This window comes from Solanum verrucosum, unplaced genomic scaffold (assembly GCF_900185275.1).
Source record: "Solanum verrucosum unplaced genomic scaffold, falcon-dt-bn FXZP01000156.1, whole genome shotgun sequence".
Classification (NCBI taxonomy): Eukaryota; Viridiplantae; Streptophyta; class Magnoliopsida; order Solanales; family Solanaceae; genus Solanum; species Solanum verrucosum.
In genome coordinates this window covers 379171-404799 of record NW_026020354.1, presented here as the reverse complement: position 1 = coordinate 404799, position 25629 = coordinate 379171, and the positions used below count along the sequence as shown (strand labels likewise).

Below are 25629 nucleotides of genomic sequence, written 5' to 3'. Positions count from 1 at the left end.
AATATAGATAAACCGGCACAAAAGCTACTTCATCAATTGCGTTTATAATGTCACCATCTCTTTCTAAGTTCACTTGTAGAGGATGTACTGAAGTTAGATTTATCTGTAGGGACAAAGTATTTATCATGTTTGTGTTGACCAACATTAGGATAATGCACATCTCAATTTATGGAAAAAGCCACAAGAACTCGTCTTGTAATTTGTTAATTAGAAGATGATGGTTGTGTATAACCACAAATCATGTGATCTACAAATTTTTAATAAATTTAGGGTCCTGAGGCATTCATTTTAGAGGTCATAGGAGAAATATTGAATTGCAATGAACTCTCTTTTTCAGTGGTGTTTCTAACATACTGTATGAGCCACAAATCTGAACTTTTATCTCCTTTCTCTATCGCTATTCAACCTAAGGCTAAAGTTAAAATAAATTGATCTTAGTTGCATCGCAAACAAGGTACTGAATTAGACTACATTTACCTACGGTTTAGGACAAGTCGTGAAATATCCTGCAATAATTCTATGGCTGGATTTAATCTTACTTATACATTTCAATTTGATCATTGTATAACATACTACTACCATAATAATTTCAAACATGCCAAGAGGGGAGGTGCCTATAAGAGAATATATGCATTGCATCAGCACATAGCAATATATATTATCAAGTGTTTTCTTCTCTATATCGTTCCAATTTTATAGGATGTCCTCGAGGACAATTGTCTTTCTCTGAAATTGGCAAATAGACTCAATAGTCTCACCGGACCCAAGCTATCATTACCTCCCCATAACCACCCAAAAAAAAGAAGTAAAAGCACTTGAATGGATGCTTAGTTTCAGCAGCACAAGTCCAAATTCACACCCCTATCCGTCTGATTTTGGCCTCCATACTGTCTGTGTTTGAACACGAATAGCTTGTGTGGGTCCCTGCGCCGTTGAATTCTGATTCCTATTCACCCTTTTGTCCTGAAGCTGATGAGCTTGTAATGGGGGATTGATAGGTCTCTGTGCCTGAGGCTGATGTTGTGCTCGTAATGGTGGATGTATAACTCTCTGGGCCTGACGCTGATGATGTGCTTGAAATGGTGGCTTTATAGCTCTCTGTGCTTGCAATTGTGGCCGAAGGCCATTTCTACTGTAGTTATTTTGGTTTCCAGATGTTCTTGCCACAAACTTCGATACATGTGGCTTAACAAGAGTAGAAATAATTTCATTCTCATTTTGATTCGATGAACAAAGCATAAAGTGGGTACTCCTGAATGCTTCTTCTATTCTTGTTAGTTGTTTAGTGCATACACCCCTTGCTGAATTAAGTGGCTGCTCAAAGGGATCCTCAACCTGGACACAGTAACTTGAACGTCAAAATAAATAATAATAATAATAATAATAATAAATTAAAAAAGGTATAGACCTGCAGCAGCTTTGATGGGAAAAAGGGTGTGGGTATTTGGTATGTGTGTGCGCGCATAAGAGAGAGAGAGAGAGAGAGAGAGAGAGAGATTTACAAATATTGTATATGTTTTAGGCAGCCATCTCATGTTGCTCACAATGTCTTCCCACTGGCCAGTAAATGGGCTAATTCCCTGAGCAGAGGCTCTTGAACTGATGTCGCAGAACTACATAAGAGTAATGAAGTTAATTTTCGTACAACACTGTTACAAAAATAATCATTTTCAGGATTGTAATAAATAATCATAGAAAGAAAATATCAAAACAGTCAATAGGTTCAACATCATATGACAAACACAACAGACAATAGAGTCCTAAACCAATTACTACCTTTGCAATGAATGAGATGAAAAGCTCAGACAGAGAACTCCTATTAATCGCTCGAGACTTGTTTGACATAAGTCGATTTATATTCATCGCACATGTTTCTTCAATGAATTTCTCTGCACTAGCCCTAACACCTACAAAAGCAACATTAGATAGACGAGTTAAAATTAGACACGGTTAATCGAGTCTAAAACAGAGAATAGGGAAAAGGTAGTGTAGTAAGGCATGTGAGTCAGCCATAGCAGTCTTTGTGTATAAACCAAATAATTTGTGTTTGGACTTCCTACTTGTCCAATTTAGTCTGGTACTTGTATTCACAAATGAATTTAGAGCCAAAACAGTTGCCACTCAAGCATCTGACAACCCATTGCAATTGTAAACTAGTCCTCCCCTCATACTTCGTGAGCATTACATTACCATCATTATGTTTTATGAAACATGGCATGCAACCTTGTGTGATCATAGTTTAGGTCTACTTTTGAGGTTGAGTCCTACACCCCCCAGACCTTGAAACCCAGAAAAATTCTGCTCAGAGTAGTCTATGGAGCACAAAATCATCAAAGTAACTCAAGTACCTAAAGAGCTACTCCCTCCGCTTTAATTTTATACCAAGGTATTTTGATTGGAAACAATTTAAAATGCTACTTTCACTCATACATTGCCCTTTCGGAAACAACCTATCTACCTCCACGAGGTAGTGGCAAGTTTTGCATACACTTTACCCTTACCAAACCCCACCTAGTGGAATTTCACTGGGTATGTTGTTACTTATACATCGCCCCTTCTGTTTCACTTTATGTGTCATATTTTTCTTTTTAGTCTGTCTATAAAAATATTACTTTTTGTATTGATAATGACTCCTTAATTCCAACTACCCACCTGACATGTTTAAGACCACAATAATCAAGGGACATTTTGTCACAATATAAACAATCTAAAACTACAAGATTCAGAAGTCTTCCATACTTTCTTAAACTCTAGGGGTAGTCAAACTAAGACAGATAAAATGAAACAGGAGTATATTAGTGATAGCAAAAGAAAAATATTAAAGTCGTAAGATATGACACTTGGGCCTAACTCAATCTCAAAAGCTATCTAATGAGGTGAGGATTATCCACATCCAAATAAACCATCGGTCGATTTTCCAACCAATGTGAGACTCTAACACCCTCTTCACGCCCAGGCCCAACTAGAGCATGAACCAGGAGCCCAAACAGAGATGGAATTGACTCTCATGTTCATGGAATATAGAGAATATAGAGAGTATAACTAGTAGTATTATTCAAATTGGTAAGCAATATAACTACATGTATATCATGAGCTAACCAAAGAAAGAAATAGAAGAGACCCTTACAAATTTGCTATCTATATATGAGTTATGTACATTACTTAAGAATGAGTGTAAGTTCATTTGTAACAAAAGCAATGTAGAAAAGTCAATTTGACAGATGAAATATCACTACAAAGTAAGAACTACAAACAATTTTATGAATCTGAATTCTTGAATATTGTTTAGAAATGTAAGTGTCAAACATTTCAGAATGTCAAAAATGAAACGTGTCAAATTAATATGAACCAACTAAGGGTGGTTAATGGGGCAGGAAATCCTGAAACGGCCCGGTCTAGTGCTTGTCCATCCTAGTACCAGTTCAGGATGCGGGATGGGTTTAGGGTTTAGGTGGGGTGGAACAGTGTTGGGGTTTGGGCCCGGCATCTCAGCCGGTCCAAACCCATTACTGTCCCGATAGCACACATGATTATTGAGGAGGGGGGGGGGGGGGGGAGGGGAGGGGAGGATAGCTGATTTGCAAAAATAGTCGTTGGAAGCGACCAAAACAGGCCCAACCCCCTCAAGTTTTTATTTTAAACCCCCAAATTTACCAAATTACACTTTGGCCCTAATTCTAAATTATAAATACCCTCCATCATTCTTCATTTTTTTCCAATATTCTCAATTCTCTCTAAATTTGTTAATCAACTAAGTGCTTTCAATTTCTTTGTGTGAAATGGGCAAATATTTGGAGAAATTTTCAAGCTCCAACTTTCAACATTTATTTATGGCTTACGGCTATAGTTTTTTGCTTTTGTGCAGACGTTTGGTACACTCAATTCTCAATTCTCTCTTTCTCTCTAAATTTGTTAATCAACTAAGTGCTTTCAATTTCTTTGTGTGAAATGGGCAAATATTTGGAGAAATTTTCAAGCTCCAACTTTCAACATTTATTTATGGCTTACGGCTATAGTTTTTTGCTTTTGTGCAGACGTTTGGTACACTCGTTCCATCTATTACTTTCTTTAATTATTTGTTTTTAATTTATGATATTTCAATTATTATTTGTATTAAATTTTATTGTATTTGTTATATTATGGCTCTATCTGAAACAATCTCTCTACCTTCACAAGGGAGGGTTGGGTTAAGGCTGCGTACGCACCACCCTGCCCAAACCCCACTTGTGAGATTACACATTTAAACTAGTTATAATGTTGTTGTTGTTATATTGTGGCTCCTAAATAGGTACTAGGCATAACCATACCTTTTGCTGAAAAGAGTAACAAAAGGTGCTAGTTCTAGACTTCTAGTAATCTTTTTCCTGCTGAAACTAGTATAGAGGATAAAGTCATGTGGATTAAACCTATTTTTGGAAAAACCCATCAATTTTGATACTCCCTCTGTCCCAATTTATGTGACTTACTTTCTTTTTTAGTCAGTCTAAAAAAGAATGACACATTTCTATATTAAGTAACAATTTGACTATAAAATGTCTATTTTACTCTTAATGAAATGATTTACAGCCACACAAATTTCTATCATTCATTTTGGATTACAAGTTTTAAAAGTTTTCCTTTCTTTCTTAAACTCCGTGCCGAGTCAAAGTACCTCAAATAAAATGGGACGGAGAGAGTATCAATTTGGAGGAGCAACTAGATCGCAAATGATAGGATAAACAATCTAGGGATTATGGTAATAGAATGAGAAAGAAGAACATAAATTAGATGAAACACCCACTAGTCCAGTTACAAAAGCTCCAACTTAGAGTCAATATCGGTCAGGAGCTCGACCTCCTCTTGTACTTCCTACTAAGGTTAAGCCAAAGACGTAACATAAGAAATTAATGAGCTTACCAAATTTTTAGAAAAAAATTATTATGCCACAAAAGGATTATTTGGTATATGTTATCCTACTATTATACAAATGGTATATATGTGGAATTTCAATTGTATTTTCCAAGTATATAAAGCAATAGATGAATATACACCCGCCATTGAAGAAATGATTTTGAAATTTAAATTTTTCCAATTCCCTATATTTATTTAGTTTATATTTAACTCATCTTTAAAATTACGAGGTGCAAAGGACTTATTTTAAAAATTTATAAAATTTAGAAATTTCTAAAATTGACTAGCCACCTCACCTTTTGAACTAGCATGATTGTGTTTTTTTTTTTTTTGAAATCACTTTGTGTCATGTTAGGGATCAAAACAGTACTTGGGTAGTACTGAAACCATATTTACAATAGAGCTCTTGTAACACCTCGAATTCGAGAAAGGCCTAAAAAGGGGAAATGGGGAAGAACTCACAGGCCAACACCTGGACCATGGACCCTCCACGGAGCCCCAGACGAGCTGTGAAGGGGACCACGGTCTATGTGGTGGCCCGTGGCAAGTCGTCTAGGACATGCTGAGCAGGGACCCCTCCCACGAGGGCCTAAACGGCCCGTGGGGAGGCGCACGGGTCGTTATGATGCTCGTGTGGGGGAGGCAGAACCTACCCCAAAGTTAGCCTCCTCCCACGAACCTCTAGACAGGTCGTGAGGAGGCAAACGACCCGTTAAGGTGGTCGTGAAGGGGCAAGATAGTAAGGGGCCGCTACCCAAGCCACTGGTCAAGGACCACAGCTGCCACAACGACTCGTGGAGGTCCTTGAAGGCTCGTGAAGGCCACTGTTCAGTGGTTGCGTCAACTTTAAGTCGGGGGCATTTGGGTCTTTTCCTAATTATTCTATCGTAACACTATGTCGTTTTACCCTTCCTAGAAGTCCTATATAAGTGTTTTAACCCCAAATTTCCCCAATTGAAATCATTCTCTCAATTTCCTAAAAGAAGAACAAGTCTTCCTCTCCAAAATATTTCTCTCTAGAAAGCTTGAAGGAGTCAACGTAGGTTTCAAGTCAAGCCTCCAATTCCACCATTGAAGGCAAGCTCTTGGCATTGAGGTATGATAGTATTCATCCATGGAGCCCTTTCCTCCATGGAGTTCCTAAATTCTCCAAATTACAAAGTTAGAAATCCCCAATTGAGTTAGGGTTTTTCTTCCATATCATGGGTTCCTTTCAATGTTGATTTACTTAATTGGTTTATGTAATTTTATGAATTGATATAATCTCATGATTTTAAGACGAATCCCCATGAACCCATGCTTAACCCATGTTTTCTAGATATTGATGATTGAAAGTGGGTTTTGAACTATGAAAGGTGAATTATGAAATTATATATGTTCTTATGGAATTGATGAGATATGATGTAGATTTTGCTTGAGAGTAAAAAGCATATATGTTGTCGTTGTGGTTAATTATTGTGAAAGGACTGCTCACATAACTACCTCATGCATGAATGTGAAAGGTTTTTCTCATAAAGGATTCTAAGATTGAAAGGTCTTCTCACCTAAAATAAATCAAAGTTAAGGAGCTATTCTAATGAAACCTAGCTTGGATTGGTTACTTAATTGTGCCTTTCCATGGATGGCATATGACTTAGCTTGGATTGGCAATATGACGTGCCCTTCCATGGATAATAAGAACAAGTTAAGAAAATGACTATTCTGTGGGATTTACGCTTAGCACCGAGAGGATTTTGAGATGGGAGCTCTCATGTAAGTAGAGGCCGAGTTTCTAGTTGCAATCTCTTTATCCCATACCTATGTACCCCTATAGGATGATTGTCTTAGATAGACATTAGCTAGTGGATCCACATAAGCTAGAAATTCATGGTCTTACCTTGGCAAGTAGGACACCCCATGTGGGGTAGACACCAGATTCCGTGTTGATAGCTCACATGGTCTTATATGTCGGTTAAAGGTAAATCTCCCACAATAATGAACTAAGCTTACTTCAAGAAGTATCTCACAAGTGATTTAAGATGATGTCTATTTGCATTGACCATGTTTTATGACTTATGTCTTCAAGCCTTCTTATATCATGTTTTAGCTTGGTCTTTGCATACCATGAAGATTTCCCCTTTTTAAGCATGTTTTCAAATGTTTTATGCATGGCTATCATACTTGGTACATATTTTGTACTAACACATCCTCTTGCCTACATTTTCCCCAAATGTAGGGACCGGCCTTACAGATTCACACCTTAGTGGCTAGAAATCTCATATAGAAGATTGAAGATTGGTGAGTCTTCATATTCCGAGGACCGAGCTTGATTCCATTTGTCTTTAGTTTCAGTTTTGGAACTTGATGTACGGGCTACGCCCCGATCAATCTTATGTACTAAATGGCTTTAAGACAATGTTTAGACTTTCGCTTTTCTCTATAAAATTTTTATATGTTGAAACTATCTTTTAAATATCTTGATTTCTATAATCTTGTATGATGCATGCTAAGTGGCCTGTATGGGGCCTCTCGGGGTCCTATACGCCATGTTACATCTAGGGGCTACCTTGGATTGTGACAACACTAGTGTCTTCCCTCTCTATCTATAAAGAATCTAGAACATCTATGATAGACACAGTATCATTAGAGTAAATCTGATTACACCAAAAACATAGCAGTAAGATGAAGTTCAACTTGATCTTTTGCACATCATTCTCTAAGCTCTGAAAACATCTCGAATCCCTCTCCTTCCAAATTGTCCACGAGATACAAGCTAGGACAATTCTCCATCTACTCCTATCCTTAGCATGTGAACATGTTCCCTCCCAGCTGTTAAGAGCCTCTACTATCTCTCCTAGCATTGTCCATGCTATACCCTTAAGGTTTAGGATGATTCTCTACAAATGAGTTGTGTATGGACAATGCAGAAATAGATGGTTAACTGTCTCAGCTGTTTCTTTACACAGGAAGCATCTTGAGCACAGTACCTCTGCTCATCAAGTTGTCCACTGTTAAAGTGGCCTCCGTTGCTGGCCATACAAAAATTGATACCTTGTGGGGAACTTTAATCCTCCAAATCTGCTTCCATGGCCAGTTTGCTATCTAGTGGTTGGACTGGTTCATAATTTTGTAGGCAACATTGACCTTAAAAATGCCTTTGGAGTTGGCCTGTCACCATAAATGATCTTCACCAGCTTGAACTCCAAAAAATTGATCAAGTTTGCTGAAGAAATCAGCCATTCTCTTTTTTTATGACAAGGAAACCTGCAGCCACTACCCTTTGGGTGCGCACAGGGTAAAACCCCCGCTCTTATGCAATAGCTCGCAAACCACATTAGAGAGGTAACCCGCACTAGGCAAAGCCCTTGCTTTTGCTGGCAAGGAGTTTCGAACTTGAGACCTCCAACATGGAAGTCCCAAGCCCAAACCACTGGGCCACCCCGAAGGGTCAAAATCAGCCACTCTTTGAACCTCCAAATCATTGAAATGTCTTCTGAAATTCAAGCTCCACCCATCAGATGTCCACATGTCAGCTCTAGTTTTTTGTTGGTGAAGGACTAGGTTGAAGATATCTGGAAAGACCAGTTCCATGATACCAACCTCATGCCAGTTATCCTTCCAAAATCTGGTTTTGTTTCCATTTGCCACTTTGATTCTTGATTGAGTTTTCAACTCTCCAGAGGGATCTGATAAACCTCCATAGGCTGACCCCATATGGAGTACTGACCTCCTTGATCATCCAGCTATCCTCTTGATCATATTTGCCTTTAATCACTCTTCCCACAATAGGTGGTTTTCTTTGGTGAACTTCCACAACCACTTCATCATTAGAGCTTTACTTTGAATTTCCAGGTTCTTGATACCCAAGTCGCCCCATTTTTTTTCACAAATGACTGAGTTCCACTAGACCAAATGGTAGCCTTTCCTCTCTTTATCACCATGCTATATGAAGTTCCTCCTAATTCTATCCAATCTCTTGATAACCCCTGTTGGAATGGGAAACAAGGACATCATGTATGTTGGAAGTGTATCAAGGACTGAGTTGATCAAAGTCGATCTACCTCCTCTTGACAAGTATTGGGTCTTCCATCTTGCCAATTTCTTTTCACATTTCTCACTAACAATATCCCAAATCTCAATAGACTTTGACTTGGCCCCCAAAGGCATTCCTAGATAAATAGTTGGCAAAGACCCTACATCTCCTCCTAAAATAGATGCCAATAGGTTCATGTGGGGAATAAAGGAAGCTCTTACCCCAATTTATGTGAAGGCCTGAGATGCTTTCAAAGAGCACTAGGATTATTCTGAGATGCTTTCAAAGAGCACTAGGATTATTCTGAGATGTCTCAATTGGTTTCTATGAGCATCACAAAATATGTGGGTGTCATCAGTATATTGCAAATGAGTCACCTCTAGGCTATCATTCCCTCCACTAGCTACCTCAAAACCCTTTATCCATCCATACAAATTAGTTGTTTTGAACATAGTGTTCAGTCCTTCCATGGCAATGATAAACAAGAAAGGAGACATAGAATCACCTTGCCTGAGACCCATTTGAGCCTTAAAGAAGTCAACAGGTGATCCGTTAATCAACACAGAATAACTAACAGTGGATATAGAAAATCTGATCCAGTGTATCCATTTTTGCCCAAAGCCCAACTTCTTCAGCATACATAGCAAGTACTCCAGTTTACGTGATCATATGCTTTTTCTATATCTAGTTTGCATAGGATATCAGGCTTATTTTGTTGCACTCTCGAGTCTATTGCTTCATTGGCCACTAAAACTACAACCATGATTTGTCTTCATTTGATGAAATCCATTTGCTAAACATCCACCAGATTGGAGATCACTCTTTTCAGCCTCTCTGTCAACACTTAGGAGAATAATTTGTAGATGCTTCCTATCAAGCTAATAGGCCTATAATCTCTTAATTCCATAGCACCTTTCTTCTTAGGGATGAGAGTTATTAATGTTACATTGAAGATTCTTTCAAAAACTTCCTGCTCATGGAAGTTCTGAAAGGCATTCATAATGTCCTATTTCACAATTTCTCAACACTTGATGAAGAAAACCATGGAGAAACCATCTGGACCAGGAGCTTCATCTCCTGCACGCAATTTCAAACACCTTAAGACTTCCTCCTCAGTGAAGTTCTCTTGCATTCTTACATTGTCTTCCACTGAAAGAGTTGGACAATTATTGAGCATGCCAGTAGGTCTCAACGAGTGGGAGTGGTCTCTGAATACAACTTTTGGTAGAAGTCGATAATGGCACTTTCTATTCTTGTAGACTCCTCGGTTAATTCACCTTGTATCATAAGCTTTTTTCTTAACTGATTTATGCCAAGTATAAACATATGAAAAAATCTAATAGTGCACTTCCTCCAACTTCTCAGGCTAGAATAGATGAACTTTTGAGAGATATGAATGAGATTATTGGTATTGACTCAAACTATGGGTTCTGAAAATTGAAATTAAATTTGGGAGATATGAATGAGATTAAAAGTACTAGGCATTGCAAGCTATAAGTATGATGTTTATTAAAGAAAGTCATTTCAGTTTGAGGTCAGAAGGAAAAAGTGAAATTAAATTACTACTTCTGATTGCCTCCAGGGATCGCTCTAGTAGTAACAGCGCTAATGAAGCGTGGGCTAGGTGCACGAAACAAAGCCTGGTATTTAAGTAGAGGAGGGTACAAGAGCAATTCTATTATCCATTTGAGTTCCAAATCGTGTTTCATTGGCCTTCGAGAAATTCTTGGTTATCAAAAGGAGAGTAACTACTTATGATTGAAAATGGAGAAAGACATGTTGGCCTACATGAAGTCATCATGTGTATCATTGTTAAAATACTCGAAAGAAAAGTGTAGAGAGTCCATTTAAAGCCTGGAAATACTTTTCCACTTAAGTTGTCTATTGTGTTTCTACACTCCTTTCATTTAACAATTTGTACCTGTAACGAGTCTAACGACTCGTATGGTCATTTTGTTCTTTTGGACCCATTTCCCCATTTCCCCATTTGAACCTTCTCGTAGCTTCATTATGTTGTTTTTGATTTGAGTTAGTTAACTGAGCTGAGGGAGGGTAGTAATATGCTCTCAGGCACGAAAACCAAAAATCTTCTCTCTCCTACTTCCTAGGAGGGAGAAACATCTTTTCTTGACACTTTCCCGGCACTCCTTACCGGAAAACCTCTCACCTCCCTAAGTTTATCACCTTCTGTGGTTACTCTTTTTCCCCCCTTTTGAGGACTTCTCTCAACCAGAAACTCTATTTTTAAGCATGGAGGACAATAAGATCTATTTCAACGCAGGGTTTAAGTCATTTGATATCACAAGGTGGGAAAATGGCAAGTCTGAATGGTATGAATGGGTGGAAAGGAGTAGGAAGATGATGCGAAGGTCCACTGTGAGCAGAAAAGCTATGGAATGGATATGCTTTTGTATGGAAGAAGCATTGAAAGATCAGAAGAGGGAGATCAGGAGATGGAGATTTTCAGAAAAGGAGTCAGACCTTTTTTGCACTAGAAAGAGCAATCAATATAGGAGATTTATAAGCATAATCTCATTAAATGGAGGGGGAAGGTCTAGCTTAATCATTCCAGAGATAACATTGAATGTTGGGTGGATGGATATTGCATTAAAGATAGAAAGGTTTATTAAATGGCAGAGGAGAAAGGTACCGATACCTCCTCCGAGAGTGACGGATGTCAAGTACCCTTTTGCAGCAGTTGTACGAGAGTAAATGGCAGTCACAAAGTCACCGTACTGCTGAGATATAGAGTAGGAATGGCAACATAAAAGTGACTGATAGAATGGATAATCAGGAAGATAGCCTACTCAAGAGATGTGTAATTGGTTCTTGCGGAGAGGAGTTGAAGGAAAAGCCAACACTTGCTGACATTAGAAGGTGGTCCTCAACAAACTGGAAGAAAGCTTTTGGTGGCAACATCTACAAGCTTAATGGGAACGCATTTCTGTTTGAATTTCCAAACAAACACATGGCGGAGCAAACCTTACAAGGGCAATGGAGATGGAAGAATTGTAGCTTCCATCTGGAATGGTGGAACCCTTTAATAGGAAGCATTCCAAACTCTTTAAAATGCAAAGAAACTTGGATCAGAGGGGTGGGCATTCCCCTGCACTTGTGGTCTCAGAAAGTCTTTCAAGAAATTGGAGAAGTCTGTGGAGGATGGATTGCAACTGTGGAAGAAACAGAGCTAAAAAATCACATGAAGTGGGCAGGGATTCTGGTGGCCAGCGACGGTAGGAAAATACCCAAGGAGGTCTCCATAGAACGTAACAGAATTACTTACCACTTTCCAATATGGGTGGAGTGCAAACCCAGTTTTGAAATAGCACCGGAATCAGGTTATATGGAAAAGAAACAAGGCTGAATCCAGTACAATGTTTTACCCATGGGATAATCCAAAGTGCAAGCTGTAATTCTGTACTAGAATCCCATCAATTAAGGGATTCTAGTCGGAAACAACATGTGGGTTGTAAGAGAAAGACAGCTGGAGGGGAAAGATTTAATGAGACATGTGACTTGCACATGACTCATTTAAATTTGAAATCAGATTTGGGCCTCTTGTCCAAGCCCAACGGTACTATGCCCTAGAAAAGAAGTACAAGCCCAGATAGAGCTGGACAACTGATCTTTAACAAAATACAGGGAGAAAACGGCCCAACAATTATCAGAGAAGAAAACGCTATGGTAGAGAGTGAAGCAAGTTCGGGGAAAAAAATTGAAGTAAGAGAAGAACAAAAGCATGCAGAGATATTAGATAACAACAATGGGGGAAGAGATGATAAAATTAATGATAGTGAAGAACAGGGAGATATGCAACAAATTGTTCAACTGGGGGAGCCAACTCCTATTAATTGCGATGCTTCTCGGTGTAGTAAAGAAGCATAAGAGAGGGCAAATCACTGGGTACAGAGCAATATTCTTAGGCTCAGTCAAGAATTTGGAGCTGCTTTCGAAGGATGCACAGAAAATTGAACAGAAGAGGAATAAAGAAGAGAATTCTGTTTTGATTTTGACAGAAAAGGGGGAAAAACAGGGAGTTCCTAAGGAACTGAGGAACTTGTTTTTCGATGTAAAATCAAAGAAAGGGAGCCAAGGAGTGAATCAAAAAGTAGGGGGGAGGAAACTAATCACTCAGTTATAATGAAGCTCAATATCCTATCATGGAATGTGAGGGGGCTTAACATGGAGAACAAGAGAAATTTGGTGAGGAGTAAATTACAACAAGGGGCAGCAGATATTATAGTTTTGGTGGAGCCAAAATTAAAGGGAGCAGTAGGAGATCATATTCAACAGTTACGGGGGGTAATAGATGGATGGGGGGAATTTGGATGGAGGCATTAGGTAGTAAAGGGGGTATAATTATTATGTGGGATAAAAGGTCTTGGAAGGGGGAGATGGTGGAGAGTGGAAATCAGATGATCACCTGCAAGTTGAGTAGCATTAATGTAGATCTCACTTGGTTTCTTACAGCAGTATATGCTTCATGTGATAGAAATAAAAGGAATTGAGTTATGAGAAGAATTAGGTGCAATGAAGAGCTTTTGTGAAGGACCTTGGGTGGGTTTGTGGTGATTTCAACACTACCAGATTCCCTTCAGAAAAGACAAATTGTACCAGACTTTCAGGTTCAATGACAGATTTCTCTAGCTGTATCAATGAACTAGAGCTAGTAGACCCCCCCCCCCCCCTTTATTTGGGGGATCTTACACTTGGAGATGAGGGTCGAATCATAGAAATGCATCAAGGATTGACAGATTCATGTATTCATTTCCTTGGGACAAATTGTTTAATCAAATCAGACAGAGTTCCTTGCCTAGTTTGGGTTCTGACCATAATCCAATTTTGTTGTCATGTGGGGATGAGGTCTTCAAGAGATCATATTTCAAGTTTGAAAAATGGTCGCTGAATGTGGAGGGGTTCAAATCCAAAGTACAAGACTGGTGGAATTCTTTTAATGTGGCAGGAAGAGCAGACTTTAAGTTAGCAACAAAATTGAGTCTTTTGAAAGTAAAACTCAAAGAATGGAGCAAGGAGAATAAAGGTAACTGGAGGGCTAGAAAGGATCAACTTCTGGAGCAAATTGGAAGTTTAGAAAACATACAAGAGGCCAGACCTCTTACAGATGATGAGTTAATGATGAAAGCACAATGGGCCATGGAGTATGAAGAAACGGCTAGAAATGAAGAAATCCATTGGAGATAGAGATCCAGAATTCAGTGGATCAAAGAGGGTGACAAGAACACAGTATTTCCACAGAATGGCCACTGCGCGTAAGAGAATCAACATTATAGATTCTTTGATGATCGATGGGGTAATGTCCTCTGATTCTATGGGGATTAAGAGGTCCATTGTGGATTTCTATCAAAATCTTTACAAAGAATCTGAAAGTTGCGTCCAGATTTGAATATTTTTTATGTTCAAACTATTACTATGGAGGAGCAACAATGACTTACAAGAAGGTTTGTTGAGGAAGAGGTGTTAGAAGGGATCAAAATGTGTGCAGCAGACAAGGCACCTGGTCCGGATGGTTACACAATGATTTGTTTTCAAACTTTCTGGGAAACTATAAAGGAGGACTTAATGTTAACCTTCCACATTTTCCACTCATCAGAAATTTGAAAAAAGTTTTAATGCTACTTTTGTAGCTTTGATTCCAAAGAAGGTGGGGGCAAATGATTTGAGATATTTTAGACCAATTAATTTGATCACATGGGTGTACAAAATCATAGCCAAGGTTCTAGCAGAAAAATTGAAGAGGGTGATAAGAAAGCTTGTGAACAAACATCAGATGGCCTTCATTAAAGGCAGACAGATAATGGATGCCGCTTTAATTGCTAGTGAGTGTATTGACCCTAGAATCAGAGGAGATGTACCGGGGGTTATGTGCAAGTTGGATATTAAGAAAGCCTATGGCCATTTAAATTGGAAGTTCCTGATCAACACTCTTATACAAATGGGGTTTGGAAATAGATGGCTCGGTTGGATAGACTTTTGTATTAAAACCACCAGGTTCTCCATCCTTGTTAATGGAGAACCCGTAGGTTTTTTTCCAGCAGAAAGAGGACTTAGACAGGGGGATCCTCAATCTCCATTCCTTTTTATTATAGCTATGGAGGGATTTGACAGTTTAATGAGAAACGCGTTGCAAAATAATTGGATCAGAGGCTTCAATATAAGAAACGGGGTAAACTAGAGTATGGAGTTGACACATTTATTGCATGCTGATGATACAATAGTGTTTTGTGAAGCAAACCAGGAACAGTTCTACTATTTAAGGGTGATTCTGGTAGTTTTTGAGGCCTGTTCTGAACTCAAGGTTAACTAGAGGAAAAGCAGTATCTGTCCTATAAAAGAAGTTCAACAGATTCAAATACTAGCAAACATCTTGAGGTGCAAGGTAGAGAAGCTACCAACAGTCTATCTAGGCATACCATTAGGGGCAAACCATAAAGCCATTACTATTTGGGATGGAATTATTGAGAAGACTGAGAGGAAGTTGGCACTTTGGAAGTCTCAATACCTTTCATTGGGAGGTAGAGTCACTTTAATAAACTCTGTGCTAGATTCCTTACCAACTTATGTGATGTCCCTTTTCCCTATACCTGGTGAGGTGGTCAAAATTCTTGATGCTTTGAGAAGGAATTTCCTGTGGCAAGGAAATAAAATTGAGAGCAGTTTCAATTTAGTAAAATGGGCAGAAGTTCAACAAGGGATGAATTATGGGGTCTGGGAGTAAGGAAGCTCATGTTACATAACAAAAGTCTGTTAAGCAAGTGGCTATGGGGGTACAACCAAAAGGAGCATGCACTATGGAAAGAGGTTATACAACACAAATTCAACCAAGAAGGGCAATGGTGTTAAGTAACAACCACTTATGGAGTGGGAGTTTGGAGGACTATCAGAAGTTTTTGGCCGACTCTAGAAGTTAATACAAAAGTTAAAGTTGGGAGGGGGATAAGGTTTTATTCTGGAAAGAAGACTGGATTGGTCAAGGATCTCTTCAAGTTTGTTTCCTGGACTTTATTCTATCAGTATGCATCCGAATAGCAAAATCAGTGAGATGTGTTCTCAACAAGGGTGGAATTTGGTATTTAGAAGGTTGTTAAATGACTGGGAGATAAAAAGGGTAATTGAACTACTGAATATGATAGAAGGCTTTCCAGGCACTAATTTGGAAACAGACAGTCTATTATGGAGACAACACCCAGATGGAAGATTCTCTGTCAACAGATTGTACAAGTGGGGTCTATTATGGAGACAACACCCAGATGGAATGTTCTCTGTCAACAGATTGTACAAGTGGGGTCTATCAGTAACTGGAGGAAGGAAAACAGGGCCATGGAGTGCTGTTTGGAAGAGTGTGGCTCCCACTAAAGTGAAGTGTTTTGTCTGGCTGGTAGCTAGGAGAGCCTGTTTGACGCATGAAGCATTACAGAAAAAGAGCATCAGCATAGCCTCTAGATGCTTACTATGCAAAGAGGCACTGGAAACCAACAAACACTTATTTTTGCATTGCAAAGTAACAACACAAGTATGGGCTTTATTCTTCAATTTAGCTAGCCTAAACTGGTGTATGCCAGAACACACAGCAGATTTATTGAGTTGCTGAATTAGAAGGGGGGGCAGCAAGAGTCAAAAGAAGTGGTGGAGGACAATACCTGCTTGTATCTGGTGGAATATTTGGAAGGAAAGGAATCAGAGGATTTTTGAAGGAAAAGAATGCTCAATACAGAAGATTAGAAGATTAAAAGGAAAGTAATTACTTCCTTAGGTTTTTGGTGTAAAGAACAACATATAGAAGAGGAAATCCAATTAGTTGATTTCGTAGGTTCTTTGTAAGTATTTCTGTTTCTTTTTTCTTCTTTTTTTCTCTCTTCTCTCTGTTAATACTTTTTGGAGGTGGCCAGATACAAATTACCCGTTTAAAAAAAAAAGTTGTTTTTCACTTGCGAGAATGAGTGGCATGATTACTGAGGTGATTGGATGAGGATTGGTTGAGATTTTCCAATGTTGAAGGTTTGAAATTTGACAAGTTTATTGTCTCAAAAAAAAATTGACAAGTTTGGCAAAGTCAACATTCAGGATTAATGGGGTTGGTTTCCTAATCTACAATTTTGTTAGGTTCCGAAGGTGATTTTTGACTTGGTTGAACGATTGATATGGACCGTGAGATGTTCGAGAATGATTTGAGCCTTTGATTGAAGAAAGTTAAATTTGACCAGTCAACTTTTGGTCAAGAAAAACTCATATGTTTGATGATTTCAATAGGTACAGAACGCATTTTATGATCGATTTGCACTATTGATTTACGTTCGGAGGGTCTTGGATGAATTTTGGATGTTCATTCGAAGTTCGGTGTTTCGATGTTGTTGAGCTTTAATGGTATCACCGGAAGCAAATGTGCTCTAAATGGTCTTTTGATTGAACCATTAGATTTATACCATGATTTCAGAACCATTGAAAAAAGAATCGTTGCATTTTGAGTTCGCATGATGGAGTTATGCCCTTCTTAGTGAAAGAGATATTGCTAAAGGGCCTTTCGTTACATCCACGGGGTAGCCACGAAAGGTGTTAGTGATTTATAAAAGGACAACTTCAAGGATTTTTGTATTTATGACATTTTGGGAGATAGAAAGCTCTAATTGACATGCCAAACCTATCACTCTAATAATGTTATAGGATTGAAATCCCATCCCCTCTTAACATCTATGGTACCTCCCATAACAACATCAGCCAAGAGATTTCTTCCTAAAACATGTTTTTTGACCCATTCCTACTAGCTCATAAATTTCACAAAATCCCATTTAGTTTGTATTTCCGTGATTTTAACAATTCTGAGGCAATGGAGAACTTTCCCCTCCCCAACTCTCCTCCTAACAGGAACCATATCAAATCTCACCAGTCTTCCTACACTGAGCTTAATCATTAACTCTGGAATTTCTTCCATTTTTAGTTTAGCGCAGACAATTAGCAATGATCTTCATTCCCTCAACCCACCTTGATGGTCCTTTATATGGGTCATTCATCTCCCCCACAAGGCCTCGCGCTTAATTAAAAAAATGGCAACATGCTTTTGGTGTCTTCTCTGTGACAAAAGCTTGTCATATGGCCAAAATTGGAAAAGAAAAAAATTATCTTAACATCCAACAGGCTAACACCTTATACTCCCCCCTCCCCATCCACCTCCTTCCCTCTACTTCCCTGGTGAGTCATACTTAATAAAGTACTTCAAAATCTTTAAACCCTCACTTTTTTGTTTCACCCTCCCCTACTCTCATCTCCTTCCAACTACTGATTATTTCCCTTGATATATCTCAGATGAAGAGTTGTACACTAAAAGTGATGAAAATTTTCACTTAGCATCTTCAAATTATCAAGGAACCATTGCAAACAAGCTTCCCTTCTAATTCATAGTTGATAGAATACTTCAAACTCTTTAAATCCCTCACTTTTTGTTTTACCATCCTCCCTCCTTTCATCTCCTTCCCGCAACAAAGTATTGTCAGTCTTAATCTTAACTCAGCTGAGGAGTAGTATGCTTAATTGCCAATTTTTTTCACTCAGTATCTTTGAATTTAAGGAAACCATTGGAACAAATTTTAGAGAAAAAAAAAGTGTGCTAGTGATGATCTTCTTGAGGATTCATGAGAGGGACAAACAAGTTTTTGGAAAGACATCCTACAACAGCTTCTCCAGAGCAGTCTTTTTTGGAAGAAAGGGAGCAGCAAAAACTTCTTGATGAAACTTAAGCAAAGTCATAGGTAGAAACAAATCTTGCAACCTTTGGAAAAAGGAAAATTCCACAAACAAATGCCACCTGATTTCCTTGGACAGAGAACCACTATATAGTTATCAGATGTAAAGAGCTCACGCCCCAACAACAAAACAGTAAATTTGACACAGAAAGATGGATCAGCATATTCAAACAATAACAAACAATCATTGTAAGTACCTGTAAGATCATCAACCATACTTCCTGGATATATTTCTTTGAGAGGTGGTAAAATTGCAGGTACACATGTCTGCAAAAATCAGTAGACTAGCTAAGACCAGAAGGGAAACCGTTATTACAAATGAGATGAGAGTAATTTTAATAAAACTGTAACAGCCTTACAAAAGGAAACATGACCAACAACATTGTAAGAATAAAGTCCAGATAAGTTGGTATCTACCATGGTTGAAAATTAGAGATCCAGAAAACATCATCTACCTTTGCTTTTCTTTTTTTCCATACCTATCTTTCTTATTTCAATATTCACGTACTTATGAGCCGATCATTAGACGGGGTTGACTCTTCTGAACTGTTTTCCCAGAAATTCACCCATCTCCAACAGGTATTTCCTCAGTCCCTACTTCTCACTGAAAATCCACTTCTTTTCTATTCTCTTCTTCCTAATGATAAATAACTCTTCTTCCTAATGCCTCCTTAATTCTTTTAATTAAAAAAATGTAAAAGCTAATAATAATAAAACCATATAATAAAAAATTGTCTCTTTTTTCCTCTTTTTCCCTCTATCCTCTTGGTAAAAAAGGATCTACATATCATGTATTTGCTTCAGATGAAATGCAAGTCTGTACTGTGAAATCCAGAGTTTTACTGCCCTAAAAACTGCCTTACTTAAACTAATGCAACAGAAAGTTACCTGAAAGTGGAAGACAACTAACAAGCTTAGAGAATACGAGTTCAAAGTTCCAGTCTTAGAATCATTGATATTATGTGCCTTAGCCCATTCTTTCACCTGCACAAAGAGGAGAAAATCATCAAACTCAGTCACATTATTCAAAGGTAGCCTATCCTTTATGAGTGTATACCAGTAAGACCATATCACGAAATCTTCCATCAATCATGTTGATCCAGTATAATATCTTGGACTTCATTTGACCGCTCAAATTATTGATTGATATATCACAAGAAATATTGTAATTGCCCTGAAACTTCAAGATTGGAACTCGTGCATTGGTAATAAATTGCAGCTTTCGGCATCCACCTGTGAAGTAGTGCTAGCAATGAATGAGACCAACACTCTCAAAATTAAGAAACAAAACAAGAGTGAAGATTTCTACGGCTTTTCTCCATCAATACCAGAAGTACCATCTATTTAATGAAATTACAATCAAGAAGAAAGACAAAAAGAACTAGGTTTGGCTCGGACAATTATCAACACACTTGAATATAACAAGTAGTGTTTGGGGTTTCTAGTCTGAGCAAATATCCTTTCCACAATCCCTTTTTTATGCTGTTGCTGCTTTGTTTTGATGAGTGCATCTCTAATATAATCTCAATTTTATATAATAAGGTAACTTTAGTCACAAAATGCTAAATCTTTTTCATAACCCTACTACTAAGGTTGTCAATGCTGAATCGATGAATTTCGAAGGCATTCCATAACATAATGATATCTCAAGATAAATTGTAAAAATGGTGAGGTACTTTCGACAAGATCCAGAAATTGATTTGAGAACACAAGTTATCATGAACTAATAAGGAAAACAGCGCAAAGATGTGATCTCAAGTACTAAAATGCATCTCTGACAACCATATGAAGAAAAATGGATGATGATCTCCAATCCTGCATACAACCATAGTGCTTATCTTGTTGTTAACAAGGTTGGGTCCTATTATAACAAGGTTGGGTAATAAAATAAGAACATCTATATCCCCTTCATCCCCCAAGAAAATAATTCTATTTACAAAATAACACCTGGTAACTGTAAAAGATATTAAAACAACTGACAAAGCTATTTGATTTTCAGTCAGTACTCATTTTGAGAAAAGAGGGCCACAAATTGATATCCAGTTTCAGGAAGCATTGGAATTTTCCTTCAGGAGGTGCTAAATAACTAAAATTGATATCTGAACAGAAGACCTCAGAATCACTGGTTATCATTCTTTCAATTCATTTTCAATGACACAGCGGCGGTTTTCCTTTATTTAACAGTTCTAAGCACTTTCGCCCTACAACCAAAGAAAACTTCCTATTATTTATCTTCTATTTCAGCAACCCTTAAAATATTTCCAGTCCCCCAAATGATTCTGAGTGTATGTAATTTTCATCAATAAAAATTCAAGCTGTTTGACCATTGATCCTTGTTACAAATAGAGAATTTTCATAATAAAGATGTTAGCAAAGAATTATCTATTTAAGTAAATCAAAGGCATTAATCATGAGATCATACCTTTAGCTCTCAGAGCTTTTAGTACATCCCCTAGTAGACTTAGTTTGTACTTCTTCCCAGCAGCTGATATATGTGATCCATTAGGTAACTCTATGGAAATATCAAGATCTCCCCATCTTGTAAAAAGATTTGATACAAAAGATCCGAATGGCTCTACAGTTGCCCCTGGTCAAAGAGTAGAAGCTGAGAATGGTAAGTTTTGCACTTGTTAACCGAAACAGTATCCAAGTCTTCACCTTTAGCATACCAAGATGACCCAAAGAAGGGTAATTCCAGGAAAAGAACTCAGGCTTCACTAAATTAGCATCTAATTTACATGTAAGAAGAAATTCAGAAGACCAAAATAGAGTTGTTCATCCTATTGAAATTATTGTTAACTTAAACTGCATCCTTTAATTTTCATTCCAATCCATCGAATTAGACAACTAATGATGCAAAAGATTTATAGATGGAGCAAACCATTTAGATAATATATCCAAATTCAGTCCCTCTTTGGTTGAAAGGAACTCCTATAGATCCAATAAACAAAGGACTCCTAATACAAACATTGGGACTAAACCACTTTACGCTCAAACAGTAGTCATAAAAGGTCGAAATATAGTCTGAGAAGAACCATTTTTAATTCCAAAATCAAAATAAGTGTGGGGATGAGCTATTAAATTACAAGGAAAACACCATCCATTGAGTTTCAGTATGTAGAAACACCTCTATATGCCAACCCACAATATTGTACGTCATATTTAATTGATTGGAAAATCAAGAAGCTCGTCTCTACAAGTGACAAATAAGTACTATAACCATCAAAGTTCCACTGAATCAGGAAGTAAAAAGAAGCATCACCACTTCGAATTACCTCTCAGGATTTCTATGCTTTCAACCACAGCTCGAAGTTCGTGAATGAGTTGAAATCGCATAGACCAATCCTCCTCCAAGGGATTGATAGAGTGAAGTATATTCTGAAGAGTATGCTCCAACAAGCTGTAGCAATTCATTTTGAGCACCAGATACCACTGATTCTAGCTTATAGAAGACGATATATCAAACTCTCCATGAAAAGAATTGACTACCTGCAGAAAGAAGGGATATAAACAAGGTTTATAACATTTAGTGCAACTACTCAAGAAAAGATGACACAGTTGAATCTTGGTGAGTCTAACAGGAGAGAAGTTCAGATTCCTTCATACTAAGAATTATTTTAATGACAAGGGAACTCGCAGCCGCTACCCTTCGAGTGCACACAAGTTTAAGCCCGCTCTAGTATAATAGCCTACAAACCACACATGAGAGGTAAACCGCACTAGGCAAACCCCATACGATGAGCTCGATTAAGAAAGAATACAGGGGGTTTTGAACCTAAGACCCCCCATTTGGAGATCACCTGCTCAACCAACTCAATCACCCTTGCGGGTTCCTTTCATATTAAGATTTGAATTTATCCTTACAACTACACTGTTGTCAAAGGCGTTCTTAATCCCTGAAGCGAGGCTCACATGTTGAGCGCTTCGGTTTGTTTAATATACGCTTCAATATCGTCATCAAGGTTCTAAGGCATAATTTACCTTACCAATGAACCTCTTTTGAAGAAGTGACACTAAACAATTGATTTTTCACTTTATAGTAATTATTTTTCAAATTCTTTGTACATATATTTGTAATTCATGCTTATAAATTATTAGTCTTGGACTAAACATATATATTTGTATTTTTTCTCCCTTTGCGCCTTTTTTCATTAGAGCCCACACTTTATTTGCAATCTGTGCTTAAAGCCCCAACAGACCATAGAGTTTTTTTGCGCTTTTTGCTTTTGATAGCACTGAACAACAGGGCCATAAATTAAATTGAAGCTGCTTACACATTCAGATACTAAAAAAAATTATTGGCTCACTGACATGTTACCTACCATGTTCATTGGATCTAAATGTATCAAAGCAAAAAGGATTGACAACAAGACGATACTTCAGCATCCACCACATATATTATTGCATCATCAACCAAAGGATAAAATGATCAAAGAAATACTAGCATCCCCAAATTACTGAGTACTAAAAGTAAATAAATGTTAATATCAATCCGTTGGATTGCCAAAGAGGACATTAAGAAACATATCAACAAGAGAGAATAGTAAAAGCCAAATCACAATCCAATCCACTAATGGTATACTTAGAGTAAGCAAGCTCTTATATCACATCTTTGGATATAACACCCAGTTAGAGAAAAGAAAATCAAATTAGAGATAAGTTGTTCATAAGCATCATGCATAGGCAAAAGAGAATGAGGAGGCAAAGCCCCCATCTTCCGCATATCTTGCTCATCCGACTGGCCTGAATCACCAAACCTGGCTTCTGGCATCCAAGTCATAAACTTCACACTCCTCAGTCCTAAAGTCATGTCATTCCCTAACAAGTTAATATCACTACACTATACCAGTCCCAGATAAAGCAACCCATCCACCACTTAAGAAGACCAAAAAACCAAAAAGTCAGACCTTGTTTCGAGTTCATTGGTGTGGTCCACCTTTTCTATTATGCTTAATATGCACAGAAGTGAAACTGGATGCATAGAAATTGCAATTAATCAAAAGAAATAAATACACCAAACATTTAGTTTTTTTTTTGAGGACACCAAACATAGTTTTATACACAAAATAGTTTATAGATTCTCAAACATTGACCCCTAAGAGGAGCTTATGGGCCTTACATTACACGATCATGCTCAAAAGCTACAAAACCAAGTTGAACAAGCAAGCACTCATTTAATTTACCTAACAAGCATAATAAACAAGTCTTTTTCAGTATGCGTACTGGCTTATCCATCAATCCAATTCTGTATGCCTTACTAAAGGACTTATGATGAAAGAACCCACTACCACAACTAAGAAAAACACTCACATTTGATTGCAAAAAGCAAATTTAAAAGGTGATAACAATAAGTAATGAAGTTTTCAAAGAAAAAACCTCAGTAGGAGAATTGAAGTTTATACTTGTACATACAAACTCCGATAATCAAGGAAACAATAATTTAAGTTTATGCTTGTACAAACAAACTCTTATAATCTATAAAACAATAATTTAAGTTCATATTCAAGTAATTGGACAAACTATTTCAACATCCATAAATATGCAAAAGGATGATTAATATATTAGCCTATGCTGCTTCACTGGTATCTAATAAGTTTGTCTGTAGAGTGAAGCTTTCTCTGGGGTTACCAACCACCCAGGTTTTGAATCAGATGCTTTTAGACCCAAATTCCATATTTTCTTCTAATATGATAACTGATTGTAAGAAAGTGAGGTGAGAGATTTCTTGTTGGGGTTCCCAACCCTCCTAGTCTCCACCTACTTGTGGAATAGGGGTTCTTGATATGAAGGTGGCAAGGAGGCTGAAGAAGGCCACAGTAGAAGCAACTGATACTTTGACCATTCAATTGTCGCAAAAGCAAACCACATTTCCAAAATGATGGGCTGAACCAAGTGGATTTACAAAGAATGGCTAATAGCTGTCAATTATTGAACAAGCTAGTTAGGCATTAAGCTTTTAGTTTTTTGTATCCAAATCTTTCAGTTCGGTCAGACAAGGCATTAAGCTATATAATACTGTCCAGGGCAGGGCGTAAATGACGGTAAAAGTTGAAGAAGCCCTAAAATCTTTAAGAAGAGTATTGTTGAAGAATTGTCATAGTAAAAGCTCCAGCAAATCAACAGTATGAGCAATCAATTACAGAGATACATACATACATATAAGTAAGCAATCGGACAACAACATCATCAAGGGTAACAAGTAAGTAGGATACCATGAGAATAGCGAAACGCAGTGAAACTTGACCCTAATCAACAATTCTTTAAACCAATGTTGGCACTGACCTAAAAATGTGGGCGACAATCTCGCAAAGTGAGATTTTCGTATGTTTACTGGGGAAACGCGTCTCTCTTTATTCCATTATTTCCACTCCTGACTCCACCCACACGGATTGGAATTTCAACTTTCAACAATCCCCAATTTCTATGTACCTTACTTTTACACTTTTACTACACTATAAAGTAGGTAAAACAAACAAAAAATTATGTCAATTCTAATTAATTAGTAGTTATTAGTTAAGCTTCTTCAATTATCTCTTTATTTAACAATAAATAAAAGAGTAGCTTTATTATATCACCTTTGAATATAATAAATACAATATCTTGAAAAATATAATAGAGAAATGACTATAATCAATGATAAGGGTAAATTAGAAACTAAGTGTAAAATTATCCACTGATTTCATAAAGTGGGATAAGTATTGTTGGACATCTCAAAATAGTATAGTGGACAACTATTGTTGGACAGAAAGAGTAATAAAATAAGTGTTCATAAAGTCAAAAAAATTAAGTATTATTCCCTCTGTCCAATATTAGTTGATCATTATACTAAAAACAATTGTCTCATATTAATTGTTCACCTTACTAAATTAAGAAAGCATTAATTAATTTTTTTTCTATATTATCCTTACAATTAATTCTTTTTTTAAAATGTTCACATTTGTTTGTAAAATTCTCAAGAAGTTTTTTAAGGAG

At 37.5% G+C, this 25629-nt stretch overlaps 1 protein-coding gene across 3 annotated transcripts; it reads right to left on the bottom strand.

Annotated features, from left to right (window-relative positions):
- Positions 1–622: 622 nt before the first annotated feature.
- On the bottom strand, positions 623–25057 carry LOC125837615 (protein HESO1). 3 transcript variants are annotated; one of them, XM_049516706.1, is made up of 9 exons: positions 24940–25057; positions 21933–22146; positions 21080–21244; positions 19715–19890; positions 19546–19641; positions 18855–18924; positions 1777–1907; positions 1503–1613; positions 623–1335 (listed from the first exon to the last, which is right to left on the bottom strand). In XM_049516706.1, exons 2-9 carry the CDS (start codon positions 22069–22071, stop codon positions 862–864), a joined length of 1362 nt encoding a protein of 453 aa, XP_049372663.1. In that variant the 5' UTR covers positions 22072–22146; positions 24940–25057; the 3' UTR covers positions 623–861. The 3 variants fall into 3 exon arrangements, with proteins under 3 accessions (XP_049372663.1, XP_049372664.1, XP_049372665.1); XM_049516707.1 differs by lacking the exon at positions 24940–25057 and adding an exon at positions 24870–24916 and having other exon boundaries at positions 639–1335; XM_049516708.1 differs by lacking the exon at positions 24940–25057 and adding an exon at positions 23841–23937 and having other exon boundaries at positions 639–1335.
- Positions 25058–25629: the final 572 nt, after the last annotated feature.